Below are 16,313 nucleotides of genomic sequence, written 5' to 3'. Positions count from 1 at the left end.
TATTCCCAGATAGATAGTATAAATAATAAATACAAAAGTGATTTGGGGTAGAGTAACATGGGAGTAATCAGAAAAAGTCTTTTGACAGAGGTAACATTTAAGCTGAGCTTCAAAGGGAACTAGGAGGTTCTGTAAGGTAGAAGTGAGAAAAAAGAACATTTCAGTTCTGGGGGACATATAGGAAAATGGAATGTTTTTTACAAAAATATGAAAGGCAAGTTTAGCTAGAGTCCTAGGAGGAAGTAATATGTATGCAGGACTCTTGGAGCTAGATAGGGAAGGGCTTTAAATGGCAAATGAGCAATTTGTATTTTATTCTATTGTCAATGAAGAGCTACAGGGGAGTGTCATAATCAGACACTGATTTCTTGAATAAAAAAGGTAATAGATTTCCCTACGAATACTCACCTTAAACATTTCTGTCAATTTGCAAGAGTCAGAGCCCTGCAAAAATTGCAGTTTGTAAATGACAAGAATTTTGGAGCAAAACATCAAGTAGAAAGGGTCAAACCGAATTTAGGAAAGCAGACCATTCCAGTCTTTTTTTGGGGTGACCTAGAGATAGCAGGGGCCAATGCAATTTGATAGTAAGGTTGACAAAGGGAATGAAAGACTCTCTAGCAACCTCAGGATACTTCACTCACTAGTGGGTTAAATGAATACAAGTGTTGGTAGAATTACTTTGGAGTTGGGATTTATTTGGGCTAGAGGTAAGCTAACTTTGCAAGGGGCTAGATTTGTCAACCACTCATTTGTAAATGGGATAAAAATCTTAGATGTTTTTGGGGGATCATATATCAGGTTACTGAGGTTCACATCACTGAAGACATCTATACCCTATGTTCCTTTATGCCATTGATAGGATTCTGAGTAGGTGATGATCTTTCAGAGGATGGAAATTCTTATATGTAAATTATTATTTAAAAGTCAGCCTAATAATGACATACATGGTATAGTTCCTTGACTTAATAGTAGCTGTGTAAAATTAAAGCTATCTTCAGTAAATCATTAACAATTAGCTTTTCCTATAACTTTATTTCATTGTCTAAAAATAAAAGGCCAAATCAATCAAGGATGCAGTTTAGATCTCATACCTTTAATTCCTTCACTGAATTGTTAAGGACTTCCATACGTTTCTTTTTTCGATCAATATATTTGTCAATAGATTCCATTTCCTTAAAATGAGCTTCATGAATCTTCTTAAAATCTAGAATATTAACCCAACAAAATATGAAAATTGAGTCATGAAGATCAAACTCATTCAGTTACAGTCTGCCTTTTTACTAATCCTTTCTTTTGTTAACTCTTGGAATCTCTGACTAATTTCAAGATTCTGCTCAAGTGACATCTTCTACTTCTCCCTCACTGCTCCTAGGGCTCTCCTTTCCCCAAACTATCTCATATTCATTTCATGTATTCTTATATAAGTACATGTCTTCCCTACTAGAATACAAGCTCTTTAATGGCAGAGACTGCTTCACTTGTCTTTAATTTCGGTCCCCTGCACTTAGCCCAATACCTGGCACATAAGAGGCACTTAATAATGCTTGTTGATGAACATTATCAGAGATTTGCAAATTTCAACATGGTCTTTGTGCAAGTTTTCCCAAGCATAGTAAGTTTTTGGTAATTCTAGGTAGGCTAAGATAGGAGAGGAATAGCCCTACTTTGTATATTTTCCTATATTTTACTATCTCTTCTTTACCCTTTTCACTGCTCACCAAAATATCTTGGTTTGGATAGAATGCATTTTTATGCATCACAATTTGACTTTTAAAATTAGTTTAGAGAGCCTTGTGCTATACTAATTCATTATTTCTGTAAGCATTTTAGTGCCTAGGTACATAATAGCATACTAGGCAATATATAAATATCAAAGCAGGAAGCATTCAAGCAGTTCCTTATGCACTTTCTTTGCATCTGACTTAGGGCTGTCTCTTAATTATTTAAAAACTTACTTGGAGTTGTAAATATTGTTTTCCTTTTCTTAGGTTTGGACAAACCATCTTGTGTATCACCTAATTCAGAGAGAAATATTAGTTAAAAAGGTTTAATGAAGCTTATTCTCAGATCATAAAACAAATTTCCATTTCATGCAATTTCTCAATCTGATGTGTTTAGCCACACAGATTCCTGGGAGGAGGGAGATGCTTATTTTCCTAGTTCCTATACTTTTAAGCCTGCCTCCAAAGAAAAGAAAGCAGGAGAATAGGTACTCTACTTTACTTAAACTTTGTGGAGCTCCAACTGATGGTTATTATTGTTGGATTTTTTTTTTTTTTTGGTTTTCTATTCTTTAGCTACTTTACATACCTTCCATTTCATTTTCTTCAGAGTAAATTGTCCTCTTGTTCTTTTGGTTTCCTTTGGATGGCTTTGTGGCCTCTGTAATGGCTAAGAGATTTTCCTTTTGGTATTTTTTCTCTCTGGAAGACCCAGTATGATCATTTTCTGTCATCTCTGAATGATCCTGCTACAAATTCAAAGACTCCATTAAGCCATAAAAGGGTTACCAAAGTGAGGGAAACAAAAAATTAAGTAGAGATGGAAGGAAAGAATTTTCACTTGAGTCTATTTGTAAAGACAGCAGGGAGAAAGACAGAATAATGCTAACTCTTTAGTGGAAATGTCAATAGTGTCATAAAGTAATGTGCAATTGAGAGATACTTTTTTGCCTACTATTAAGGAAAATTTGAATACAGGATTCCTTTGGAGTACCTGTAAGATTGGGGACCTGATCTAGGCAAGTAGAGCCTGAGCACATCTAGATTAAATGTATATTAAGTTAAGGACAGTAAATCTTGGGGAAATGATATCTTTAAAAAAAAAAAAAAAAAGATAAAATGAAGGAATTCTTTATCAAGCTACTTGAGAATATGAGGGGAAGACTCCAGAGAACAATGGCACACTGCCCACAAAGATTAAAGAAGTCAGATGGAGAATCCTTCAGAATCAAATTGTGTAAAAAAAAAAAAAAAAAAAAAAAAGTTTTAGGTTTAAACTTCTATTTCTTCACATTATATATCTATACTATCATGAAAAAAGAGTTTCCTTTCTAAAACATATCTCAGTCATAAAAGTCTGAATATACCCCATGTAGAATGACCTGTTCTCAACACATGCATTGTATGGGCCATGCTTAAAATGATGTTTCTGTACTTCCCAGGTATCACTTTTACTTAGGGTAATCTGATGAACCCTGGAACAAGTAGAAAACTCCCAGCATTTAACCCAGCAGTTATTTCTAGTTTGTCTTATATTCTCCTTAGATAGTTGCACTAATATTAGGTCCTAAATTAATACCCTCAGAATGTAGCAACACATTTAATCATTCACCCCCATCCCCCCTTTTCTTTTTCTTTTCTGAGGCAATTGGGATTAAGTGACTTGCTCAGGGTCACACAGCTAGGAAGTCCTAAGTATCTGAGGTCAGATTTGAACTCAGGTCCTCCTGACTTCAGGGCTGGTGCTCTATCCATGCACCACTTAGCTGCCCCTCACATTGCTCCTTTTCACAGGGTTCATCTACCCTGGGTTACCACACTCTCACCTTGGAGCCGCTGTTTTCTGGAGTTGCTCTGCCTCTTCCCAGGGGTAAAGTGACAGAGACAATGGCAGTTTCCTGATCAGATTTTTCTTCATTGTCATTAAGCATTTCAATGTCCTCATGAGAGGAAGGAGAGATGTTACTTTTGCCATTCTGTAAAAAAGAGGAACAAATTTATCACATATAGGAAAATATTTGGTGAGAAACTATATATGAAAGACTAGATTCCAAATGAAATACGAAACATACTTAACATGTGTAAAGGCAATATTTGAAAAACCTGTTAAATGAAGACTATGTCTAAGGAAAGAAAATTAGGGCATTTTTATTCTACTCTAATGCCTTGTCATGGATGACCTTGGGTTTTTGAAGGTTATCCTAGCATAGTTCAAATTCTTGTAAGTCTTAGACTGGAAAGACTTCAAGATTAAGGCATGTGGGTCCAGAGAGGAACTACTGTCAGAGAACTAGTTTATCTGACTTTAGAACTAAAATCACTAGCCTGGCTGTAGTGATTTTTTCAGGGAGGGTAAAAGTGGGTATGGCAGCAGACAGCAATTCTTAAATGCCGTCTTCTAAATTATAGAAATTTTTTCCATCAGTAAGGGCAGTACTCCATACTGTTAAAATAACAGGTCTTTGAAATAAAGCAGATACTTTCTTTTTTCAGTATCATAGATGACATACTTTTCCAAAGTACCCTAGATCTGGATTAAGAGGACCTAGGTTTGGCTAAGAGCTTCTTTCCTCATCTCTAAAATGAGAGGGGTTGCAATAGGTGTCTTTTCAGGTTCAGTTGGATCTGAATATTAAGAAGTGATGATCTCAGGCTAAGAAGATAGGTAGAGCAGAAAGAGCAGCAGAAGTCCTCAGTTCAAATCCCTGCTGTGCCAGCCCTTACTACCTGTGTGATCTTGGGCAAGTTCTAGGCTTTTGTTAACTTGGGATCATAATACTTTCAACTGCCACTTGACAGGGTGGTTGGGATCATCTAATGAGAAAAAATGCTATGTTAATCATAAAGAGCTACAGAAATGTAAATACATTATTTCATCTAGATCAAGTCCAGGGGATGACTAGAAAGGTAGGATCCTGATTCTGACTCTGCCACATCTTTGCCTGGGTGACCTTGACAGCTTAGTGCCCCAGACAGTCTTGTGATAGTATGTGTTAGGTATCATAGGTCTTGTCTGACTTTCCTCTTCAAATATTGCATTTAACTATTATTCAAACTTTTTATTCAATAATAGTGGGGGTAGTTTAAACTGGCATAAGTGATATAATGAATGGATAAGATGAAAATATAATGCATTACTTTTATCAATTGCTTATACATAACAGCAAGCAATTAAATTATTATTTTTGTAACTTTTTATTTTTCAAAATACATGCAAAGATAATTTTCATCATTCACTTCAACAAAACTTTGTGTTCCAAATGTTTCTCCCTTCCTCCCCCCACTCCCTTAGAGAGCAAATAATCCAATGTAGTTGTAAAGCACATTCATGAATTATTATTTTTATCACATTAATCCTAGTTGGGTGTTTGTTGCTGTATTCAGCTCAATTATTGCCAACAATTTTGCAACTGCATTCAAGTCTCCTAATTTTCATCTTTCCCATTCATTTTCCATAGAGCTGTCACAATAATCTTAAAACCCAAGAAATGCACATGTTTAACATATATTAGATTTTTTGTTGTCATTCTTAGTTCCCTGATGCTCTCTTTCCACTCAAATAAGCATATTCTTAAGTATTTATACATTGTAGCCTACCCCAACCCACCCCAACAGAAGGTAAATTCCTTGAGGGTGAGAATTTTCGCTAGCACCCTCTACAATGTCTTACACATCACTGGTTACTAGGAGCAGCTACATGACACAGTAGATAGAATACCTGCCCCAGACTCAGGAAGAATCAAATTCGGACTCAGATACTTAATACTTCCTAGCTGTATGACCTTGGGCAGGCCATAATCCCAAATGCTTTGAAAACAAAAAAACAAACAAAAATAAATGCTTACTGGTTTGGAATAACTAATGAAGGATTCATCAACAGGAAACCAGACTTTTAAAAAGTCAGGGACAGAGACATAGATCTACTTAAGACAATGAAGGGAATAGAAAAGCTTGTGGAGAATAATAATACTGAATTTTCAGATAATATTTATGTATAATCACTATTACAATGTCTTAAGTACTTTCAATTTCCTTCCTTTTGATTATATTTCCTCATACTTCATTGAGGCATTCAGTGATCCATCTGATATCATCTAGATCTCTGATTGTTGAAAACTCTGATCTTTGGACAATGGAATAGAGTCTGGCGGTCAGCAATTTCATTAAATTTTCTACTTTGTCCTCTAAGGCACTATATTCAACACTCAGACAGTAGCTAGAAAGCAACATTACTAATCCAAATAAGTCATTTTTTAAGTTAATTATACCTAGAAATTAATTCTGCTTCTAACAGTGGTCTCCACAATATGCATCAGAAGATTTTAAGTCAACTTCAATTATGAACAATTACTGAAGTCAGTTTTTTTGCTAATGATAAACTGTGCTTACTTACCTGATTTTCATTTTCTTTCTTGAGTTCATGTTGAAAGTGTTCTTTCAATGATTTTAAAAGTTTGTCTCCCTATAAAGGGGTTAAAGAATTCATAATTACAGCCGAAATCAAATGAAGAAATATAATTCTTGGTTATTTTTACCTTCTGAATCCAATTCTTCCTGTGCAACAAGAGAACTATTAGGTTCTGCACACATATATTGGATCTAGGATATACTATAACATATTTAACATGTATAAGACTGCTTGCCATCTAGGGGAGAGGGTAGAGGGAGGGAAGGGAAAAGTTGGAACAGAAGTGAATTCAAGGGATAATGTTGTAAAAAATTACCCATGCATATGGGTAAAATAAAGTTATTTTAAAAAAAGAAGAAATATAATTCTTGCAAACCTCACTGTACTTACCTCTTTCCTTGACCCTAACTCTCACCATAAAGTGCAGACTTTCCAAGTGAGAGAAAGCCTAGATAATTATCAAAAAACTAAACTTTATATGACTTGAGTACCAATTCAGAGACTCACTTCATCAAAATACAATGCTGTATAGGTAAAAAAACAAAACAAACAAACAAAAAAAAACCACTTATTTTGCAGTCAGGATGCAAAAATTATGGAATTTACTATCTGTGTGATTTTGGCAAGATTCGCTGAGCCTAGTTTTTTCATTTGTAAAATGAAAGTGTTCTTGAACTAAGTGATCCTCAAGGTCCCTTCTGGCTTCACATCCTATGGATCTTTATGATAGAAATACTAATGTACTAATAAGCATGTTTGATTTCCTTAACTAGAATGGAAATTAAGAACAGTAACTTCACACATACTTTTGCAATTGAAATTCTGAAAGAAACGATTCATTCATCAGATTGGCAAAGTTGACAAAGCTGGAGGAGCTATGTGCAAATAGGTATTGTTAATTCCCCTTAACTGTGAATTGGCAGAATCATTCTAAAAAGCAATTTAGGACTATGCCTAAAAGTTACAAAACCATTCATATCATTTGACCTATTGATACCACCACTAGGCCTATACTCCAAAGAGATCACTGAGAGAGGAAAAATAAAAGAAAAAGGAAAAAAAAAAAGTTGCTGTTTTTGTGGTGGCAAAGAGCAGAAAACTAAGGTAATGTTCATCAGTTATAGAATGGCTGAACAAATTATGATATGTAACTATATATATGATGGAGACCATTTAGAGAAATCTGGAAAACTTGTATTAAGAAATGAGCAGAGGAGAAAAATTTATATAATAACAATAATATTGTAAAGACAAAAACTTTGAAACTTAAGAACTCTGTTCAATCCAAGGGCCAATTATGATTGAATAGGATTCATGACAAAATATATGTCACCTCCTGACAGAGGTGATGGACTTAGGGTATAGAATGAATCAAAATTTTTGAACACAGCCAATGTGAAAATCTCCTTTGCTTGATTGTGTATAATTCTTATAAGAGGTTTTCTCTCCCAATGAGAAGAGAAAAATTATTCATCAGTTTATACTATTATAGGAAGCTGAGGAAATTAAGTGATCACTAACATGCCATCTGAAAAAAAAATTAGGCAATTAATTTTCTACTTAAGATATACACCAAGGAACAAATGGAAGGTTGTCTGAAATAAACACACCTTATGTGTAGCAGCTATTTGTTTGAAATTGAACAAGATGAAGTGAGATCTTTCAAGACAGTTGTGAAAATCGAGTAAGGCTTCATCTACTTCAGAGTTTAAGTAGGTCTGAAGGACTTTAAGCATTGAGTCAAGGACATACTTAAATCCCCTTCCTGCTATCCTCCCATGACATCAGCGGCTCCCTATTTCAGTCAAATATGGGCAACTATGTACTTATTGATCAAGTTCAATTTCTTGGGTAGTTCCCGCCTTTAGAATATAAGATCCTCAGCCAAAAAGGATGAGGGTCAGTGGTGGGAGGGGGTATTTGCGTTAGGGATTAAAAGTGTTGCTCCTGCCCCCAACAGGGCTTTCTCCCTTCGATTGTCTGCTCGATGGGTGGGATGACTTTCTCTCGAGAATGTATAATAAACTTTGCTTTGCTTCTAGAGATTTCTCCAAGCTTTTTTATTAAATGGTGACCCCTCGCCATTTCTGAACCACACAGTTTTGGGGGCTCATCCGGGATCACACTACTTGTGGTGAGTAGTATGCTCACTACTTGGGGTGCTAGCGGGGTGGCGCCCTGCCCTGATTTAGGCAGCCCACCAGCATCCAGGGCTTCTCCTTACTCCCCAAGGTAAAGTGGGCCCGAAGCAGAGAAACTCAGAGCAAAGCAAAGGGAGAAACTCCGCGGTAAAATCCCAACAGGTCGGTGGAGAACAGATCAGTCAAGTAATTTGTTGTGCAGCAACCCAGAGGTAAGTCCTCTGTGAGGCTCTTGAGTCATAAACTCTGGAGAGGTCTCTGGACAGGACCCTGTAAGGCCTGGAGTCTTAAACTCTGGGTCTCTGGACAGGATAGGCTTGGTTAGGCCTTCTAAGGTGACTGAAGTCAATTGGTGACAATTGGCGTGTTTGGGCATTTTGGAATTTAGATTCCGTCGAAATTCAATGGGTGTGGCCCAGTCCCAGCCAGCCCTCTCAGGGAGAAATGAGAAAAAATGATTAGAAAATACTGGTAGATAGTCCCTTGGGAGATAAATTAAGTAATTGGAACAAACTGCCAAAATATATAAGGAAAAAAGAAAAAGATGATAAGGTATTGTTGTTTTGTCTGGGGTGACAAAGATATTGGGGAAGGCACTATTAAAGACTGGGTGTGCCCAAGACTGAATTTGTACCTGAAAGAGAAGGAAAGATTTAATTCCATCAGCCCCTCCAGAGGAAAGGGGACTAATTAGAGGTGCAGCTATGAAGGAATGGGACAGGAGAAACCCTCCAGCTGCAGGAGTAGTTTCAGCTGATCAGAAATACCATTTGGGATCACAATAGTCCTATATTTTGGAGAAGTATGTGGGATCCAGAGAGTGAAGATGGTGGCTTCTTTCCTTTCCCTCCCATGTGTCCTGACTGCAGCAGGGCCATGTGGGACCAAGGGAAAGAAACTGCTATTTAGTGAAATTCATTATTTTAAATATGATAGCAAAAGTGGTTTTATATTATTGGGAATTTAAAGCCATGTTTGGGATTTTAAGTTAAAATATAGATTATTAAAACAAAATGCTGGTAGTTTACCTTAGGGGAGGTTGGGGTTGTATCTCCCTACTTAGATGGTATGTTGTTTTCTAGAGGTATTGGGTAATTTGTAACTGAGTTATGCTTTAAAAATTTGTCATCCTCTGTTGGGCATGTATAAGTTTTATGAAATTTGATTCAGTTATTTGCGAACCTTGAAGTTTAAAGTTAAAAAAAATTTTTTTTCTTGACTTAAAGACAAGGGACAAGAAAGATGAATTTGCAAAAGCAATTAATAGTTTAAATAGAGCATCAAGTATTGGTTTGGGAATGTTTAACATATGTCGGAGAAGGTTTAAGCAAATAAGCTTTGGAAGGAGAGAGATGATGTGAGAGAAAAGAGAGTAAAAGAGGAAAATAGCTCTCCAGAAATGGGGGAAAAAAGGGCACAATTCCCTAGTAAATTTGCCATTTGCCATGGGGAAAGGAGATATATACCATGAGACTGGGGCCTGTCTTGAACTGGCAGATTGGATCCTGGGGAAATGGCACCCTAAAAAAGTTAGCTGTGATAAGTTAGGGTCGGGAAGCATGGTGGAGTGGGGGAAGGGTAGCCATGTGGAGAGGGACCTTGTCAGGTGATCTAATCCCCCTTCCCCATTAAGTATGTTTGCTTTTTAACAACTGCAAGACCTTGCTGGTTTGGATATCAATTGCTTCTACTGTTTAAAGGAACAGCCTACATTTATATGGTGTTAATAACTGAATGTTTTATTTTTATTTTTCAAGTCTACAGCTGCTCTAAGAAGTTTGGTGGAACTGTAAGTTATCTGAAAGCGATTTATTTCTACTAAGATCCCATCTATCTAAAGCAAATTATTTAATGTTTATTTACATGCATGATAGTCTCCTTGTTTAAGGAAGATGATAAAAAATCTAGAGCAGGATTTTAATCTGATTTGATAATTTGATAGGGCTATTTCCAAAAATTTAATTCTTTTTTTAGAATGAAGAGAATATTAATATTAATCTGAAAGATCTGAAAGTTTCTTTCATGTGGAAAAGGGATGGACAACATGCGATTTATAATTTTTTCTTTATATTTGAGTATTTTAAAGGCAAAATGATCTGTGTAATGTTAAACTTAGAACTATCTACTTAGATAAGAAAGATAAGCTGAATAAGCTGTGAATTTTCTAGGATGAACCCTTTACTGTGATTCTTGAACTAGATTCATCTGAAGCCTTGATTAATGATAATTGCTGTAAGAGATAAAATCTTTTGGAAATGCAGCTAATATTTACTGGGAGTTTTGAATTCAGGTATGACTGCATAGGTCATAAGGGGGAATGGTTAATAGTTAAGGATAGTTAAGGACAGTTACCTGAAGTAAAACTGCCTTAAATAGATATTTTAATTTGGGGCCCAGACTTTAGTTGCTGCTATTAGTCTTTTAACCTTTTTACTTTCTGGGGCTAGAGTTTCTTTATCTAAAGGCTTACTTCGCCCAAGTACTTGGGGCCACTCTCACTTTGCCCCTTGTTCTTTGAGAGAAAACTGGGAATCTCATCACACCCTTATTTAGGTCTAGAGCCTTTTACACTGTATGTTGATGGAAGGCAGGACTATCTCTGAAACCCCAATCCTAGGCCCTAGACTTACTTATCAAAGATCTATATTGTCTTTAGATGCGTTTTTCATGTTTTACATGATCATGGGGGGTATATAGTGTCCCATACTAAGTAAGAACAATATTAAATCAGAGGGCTGGGAGATAGCTCACAGATTCCAGAATGTTGATAATCTTAATCCTGCCTCCTTTTTGTCCCCTGGAACAGAACTACCCCTGCAGAGGAATATTGTTGTTTAGAGTTAATTGATTTTCAAACGAAAATAAGAGGATTTATAAGAATCCCCAATCCCTGGGGGAGTAAATTGGTTTATGGATGGATCTTACAGAGTGGTAGATGAGAAATTCTTTTGAGGCAAGGGGAAATAGATTAGCAGATGAGGAGGCCAAGGGAGCTGGAGACTAGGAGATTTCTCATATAATGGCCTTGATATCTGTACTTCCCCCTAGTCTACCCTCTCCCAGTTTTACCAGAAGGAAAAGAGAAGGCCTCAACTCTCGGAGCAGTTGGGAACTCGGAAGAATGATGGCTCTTATCTGATGGCAGGGAAGTACTGATCAAAGCAAGTATGAGGCAGGTCCTTCAACAATTGCACCAGGGCAGTCACTGGGTTGTCCAAAACCTGTGTGATGCTGTGCTGACAAGGTATGTTATCCTTGGCCAATATAGCATGGCCCGACAACTGGTGGACGGCTCTCATTTGTCGAAGGACTAACAAGGCTACTCAACACCAGATCCCAAAAGGGATCTCTGAGAATCAGACTATTCCAGAGCATCGAGGTGGACTTCACTGAGCTGTCACCAGTGGGTCACCTCAAATACTTGCTGGGTCATAGTGGACCATCTGACCTCATGGGTGGGGGCATTCCCCTCAGCCCGAGGAGCAACTGCCTTGACAGTAAGTAAGGTCTTATTAGAACAGATTATTCCTAGATATGGAATGGTGGAGAGGGAGGGTAGACTCGGATCAGGGAAAACATTTTTCTGCCCAAGTATTGTAGAATCTGATTGGGGCCTTAGAAATCACTTGGGATCTCCACACCCCTTGGTATCCTCCCTCTTCTGGGAAAGCAGAAAGGATGAATCAAGAAATAAAACAGCAACTGACTAAATTATCTTTAGAGACCCAACTACCTTGGACTAAATGTCTTCCTCTTGCTGTGATCAGAATCAGAACCAATCCACGTGGAGATATAGGGATTTGAAACCTTATGAATTATTGTACAGTCATCCTCTCCAAGCTTGTCCTATGGGAAACTGGGACCCTATCTTAGAGACAAAGGATTTCTTTCTTAAGAGATATGTTAAGTCATTGCTAAGACATTTACAAGAACTTCAACAAAAAGGGTTAATATCTCAGACTTCTCTAGGTTTCCCTGTACATAGAATTCAGCTTGGAGATTGTTGATCTGTTCCTGGAAGGATGAGAAGCTGACTCTGTGCTGGGACGGACCCTACCAGATGATACTGACCTTGGACGCTGCAATTTGCACCCAGGAACGAGGCTGGACACATCACACCAGAACAAAAGGACCTGTGGCGCCATCTTTATCCGAGCGGACAGCTGAAGATGGGGAGCCCTCAAATTACATTTGAGGAGAGGACCTCCACTGAATGGGAATGCAAATTCTGAGCCCAATGCATTGTAACTGTATGACTTTTCTTAAATTAATTATTTTGGGAAAACCTCATGGGGGTTTCCCTGAGCTTTGGGTTTGTCTATTTCCTCATGATAGCCATAGAAACCTTTACCTTCCAGAGATGAGAACCAGCTCCTCCTGCTCATGCAGAATATAGGGAGCACTTTTGACTTATCAAATTCTGTGGTGGATTCCAACAATTGAGCCAATGGCCATGGGTACCTATCCCCGTAAGCCCAGCCTGGATCTCTAACCTAATAGATCAATGGTCAGTTGCCAATTGTAGTTGGAGGAAGGAGCAGGGTTTATGGAAATGTCAGTATGTTACCTTTGTAGAAGGAGGTCCCCTAGGGACAAGAGACCAGCAATATTACCCTTTTACAAGGAATAGTTCAGACATATTTTCGAGGGAACAATCTGCTCTAAAGGGACATTATTGGATCTGTGGCTTAACTGCTTATATTCACCTACCTCTTAATTGGACAGGGATTTGTTATATTGGACTAATGAGGCCAAAATTTTTCTTTCTTCCTGAACAGGCAAACCAATATTTAGGGATTCAGTTGTACGATGATTTGGGAAGAGGGAAATGGGGTTTAGATATTTCCATTACTCAGATTGGAGATGCAAATGGTTGGGGTGATACCTGGCCTCCAGAAAGAATAAAGACTATGGGCCAGCTACTTGGGCTCAAGATGGAAGTTGGGAATATAGAACCCCAATATATATGTTGAACAGGATAATTAAGCTTCAAGCAGTTGTAGAGAGTATCACCAATCAGACGGCTGAGGCACTAGATCTTTTGGCTGACCAAGCTACTCAAACCAGAGAGGTTGTTTTACAATAGCCTTGTGCTGGATTATTTGTTAGCTGAGTAAGGGGGAGTTTGTGTGAAACTAAATTTGTATATTTGTTGTATGAAGATTGATGACAATGGAAATCTAGTAAAAGAAGTCACTAAGAACATTAGGAAACTTGCTCATGTTCCTGTACAGACTTAGACCTCACCGTTTACTACTTCCTGCTGGTCCTGGCTTGGGAAAAGCTGGTGGAAGCAGCTCCTTTGGTTTGGCCTTATAGCTCTCAGTAGTGTTATATTACTCTCTATCTGCATACCTTGTTTGATCTGATTGATAACCAGAATAGTTCAAAACTCATTATCTAGAATGATTAGGTTAGAAGAGAAAGCTGAAGGGTCTGTTAGATTGATGGTGTTAAAAGGACAAGGGTGAGAGCTGGTGGTGGTCCAAGAGGACCAATAGGAGCCAGAAGGGGATGAGAAAGAAATTCGATAGGGAATGTGAAGTTATGACACAAGAATTTTAAGAGATCTCAGTGTACAAATAAGAGGGGGACTGAACGAGATAAGGTGAGATCTTTCAAGATAGTTGTGAAAATTGAGTAAGGTTTCATCTACTTCAGAGTTTGAGTAGGTCTGAAGGACTTTAAGCATTAAGTCAAGGGCATACTTAAGTCCCCTTCCTGCTATCCTCCCATCTTTCAGTCAAATATGGGCAACTATGTACTTATTGGTCAAGTTCAATTTCTTGGGTAGTTTCCGAGTTTAGAATGTAAGATCCTCAGCCAAAAAGGATGAGGGTCAGTGGTGGGAGGGGGTATTTGCGTTAGAGATGAAAAGTGTCTGGGGCCCCAGACGGGCCTTCCTCCCTTTGATTATCTGCTGGATGGGGGGGATGCCCTTCTCTCGAGAAGGTATAATAAACTTTGCTTTGCTTCTAGAGATCTCTCCAGCTTTTTTATTAAATGGTGACCCCTCACCATTTCTGAACCACACAAAATGACTCAGATATGGCCCTGTACCTATTTTTTCCTTTTTCTCTCCATCAATTACATGTTAAAAAAATATTTTGTTCCAGTTTCTCTGCCATTTTTCCTCCCTTCCCTTTCCTTATGAAGGCAAGCAATTTGATATAGATTATATATCTGAAGTCCTGCAAAACATATTTCCATATTAGCCACATTGGAAAAGAAAACAGATCCTGGACCCTCCCTGCCCCCAATAAAAATAAAGTTAAAAAGTATGTTTTGATCTGCACTCAGACTCTTGAGAATGTATAATAAACTTTGCTTTGCTTCTAGAGATCTCTCCAGCTTTTTTATTAAATGGTGACCCCTCACCATTTCTGAACCACACAAAATGAACTCAGATATGGCCCTGCACCTATTTTTTCATTTTTCTCTCCATCAATTACATGTTAAAAAAAAAAAATTGTTCCAATTTCTCTGCCATTTTCCCTCCCCTCCCTTTCCTTATGAAGGCAAGCAATTTGATTTAGATTATATATCTGAAGTCCTGCAAAACATATTTCCAAATTAACCACATTGAAAAAGAAAACAGATCCTAGACCCTCCCTGCCCCCAATAAAAATAAAGTTAAAAAGTATATTTTGATCTGCACTCAGACTCCATCAGTTCTCTCTCTAGAATGGATAGCATTTTTAATCATAAGTCCTTTAGAATTGTCTTGAATCATTGTGTTGCTCTGAATAGCTAACTCATTCATAGTTGTTCATCTTACAATATTATTATTGTGTATAATGTTCCAGTTCTGTTCACTTCACTTTAAAGCTGCTCATATAAGTCTTCCCAGGTTTTTCTGAAATCACCCACTTGTCATTTTTTTTACAGCACAACAGCATTTCATCACCATCATATCACGACTTCTTGTAATCCCCTTAATTTAGCCTCTACCCAAAAAGCCTTCTTTCACAGCCAATCCCTTTCTCAGCCTCCTATTGCTGGACAAGGCTAGAGGGCTTCAGGAGCTCCCAAGATTGTAAGCACTGTATAATAGAAGAATATGGGTTCAATGCCATCTTACTGCCTGCGTGGCCTTGCATACTCACTTCATCTGAGGACCTCTGTTCTTACCCTCCATAAAACAAAGGTCCAGGGCAGGACTAGGTCAGCAACTCCCCTCCTAGCTTTGATGCCAGGATAGGATTTCCCTGGCCAAGCAAGGAAGGGATGCTTGAGAACCCTGTGAGTGAGAGCAACTACCATGAAACTCCACAACCCAGATGTGCATGTCTATAAACATAAAGTACCCATTGAATGCCAGGCTCTGGGGCTACCCAGAGCAAAAAAGGCTCATATACACAAGCAGACAAAAGCAGGAACACCTCCCAACTCAGACAGACCTCTCCGAGGACAGATTACGGTAATCTCGAGCACAAAGCTCAAGGTCTAAACGTTTAACCATCTCTCAAAAAAAAAAAAAAAAATTGATACATCCATGGAAAAGTTTTAAGCTTAATTAGCATCTTTAACATTTTTTTCTCCACTACTTCCTAAAGTCTGGACAATCCATTCATCAATACATCAGACCCAGATTTGTAGGGTTTACCTGATTTCCATCGCTTAGCACAGTGCGCGGCACAGAGTAGTGACATTTAATAAATGTTTACTGATTGAATGAATATGAAAGTCGTATTGTAAATACTCACAAGACATATTTCACAAGCAGCTCCCCCCAGCTAATTGAAACTGGAAGGATCAGTTTCAGAGATCATTCGAGTATCACCTGTCTTTACCTGCCCTCTACCCACCGACCCTTCTTGCTGAGCCCCGCAGCGGCCCGGCCCCTCGTACCCGCAGGTTGGCCCGGAGGCCCAAGCTCTTGGCCAAGCTCTGCAGCTCGCAGTACTTGAAAGAGTCCAACTCCACAGCCAAAGGGAAGGCCATACCGCTCTCACCCGCCGGGACGCGTCTCTCCCGCTGTCAGGATCCCCAAAGTCTAACAGCCGAGACAGCTACAGTTCAAAACTCCCGCGCCGCCCC

The 16,313-nt window shown here is 38.3% G+C and overlaps 1 protein-coding gene across 3 annotated transcripts in view; it reads right to left on the bottom strand.

The window, feature by feature from the left end:
• Positions 1–16,271, bottom strand: part of NUSAP1 (nucleolar and spindle associated protein 1) — a 31,765-nt gene extending 15,494 nt beyond the window's left edge. Inside the window, exons 1-7 of one of the 3 annotated variants that reach the window (XM_051977111.1) lie at positions 16,125–16,271; positions 6,118–6,186; positions 3,551–3,700; positions 2,314–2,473; positions 1,959–2,018; positions 1,095–1,207; positions 409–444 (exon numbers count right to left, since the gene is read on the bottom strand). In XM_051977111.1, coding sequence (XP_051833071.1) covers positions 409–444; positions 1,095–1,207; positions 1,959–2,018; positions 2,314–2,473; positions 3,551–3,700; positions 6,118–6,186; positions 16,125–16,217 — 681 coding nt within the window. In that variant the 5' untranslated portion in view covers positions 16,218–16,271. The remainder of the gene's footprint in view (positions 1–408; positions 445–1,094; positions 1,208–1,958; positions 2,019–2,313; positions 2,474–3,550; positions 3,701–6,117; positions 6,187–16,124) is intronic. The other 2 variants (XM_051977112.1, XM_051977113.1) reach the window with 2 other exon arrangements.
• Positions 16,272–16,313: the final 42 nt, after the last annotated feature.

This window comes from Antechinus flavipes, chromosome 2 (genome assembly GCF_016432865.1).
Source record: "Antechinus flavipes isolate AdamAnt ecotype Samford, QLD, Australia chromosome 2, AdamAnt_v2, whole genome shotgun sequence".
Taxonomy (NCBI): Eukaryota; Metazoa; Chordata; class Mammalia; order Dasyuromorphia; family Dasyuridae; genus Antechinus; species Antechinus flavipes.
The sequence above is the reverse complement of the archived record's forward strand: the minus strand, read 5'-3'. Positions and strand labels throughout refer to the sequence as shown.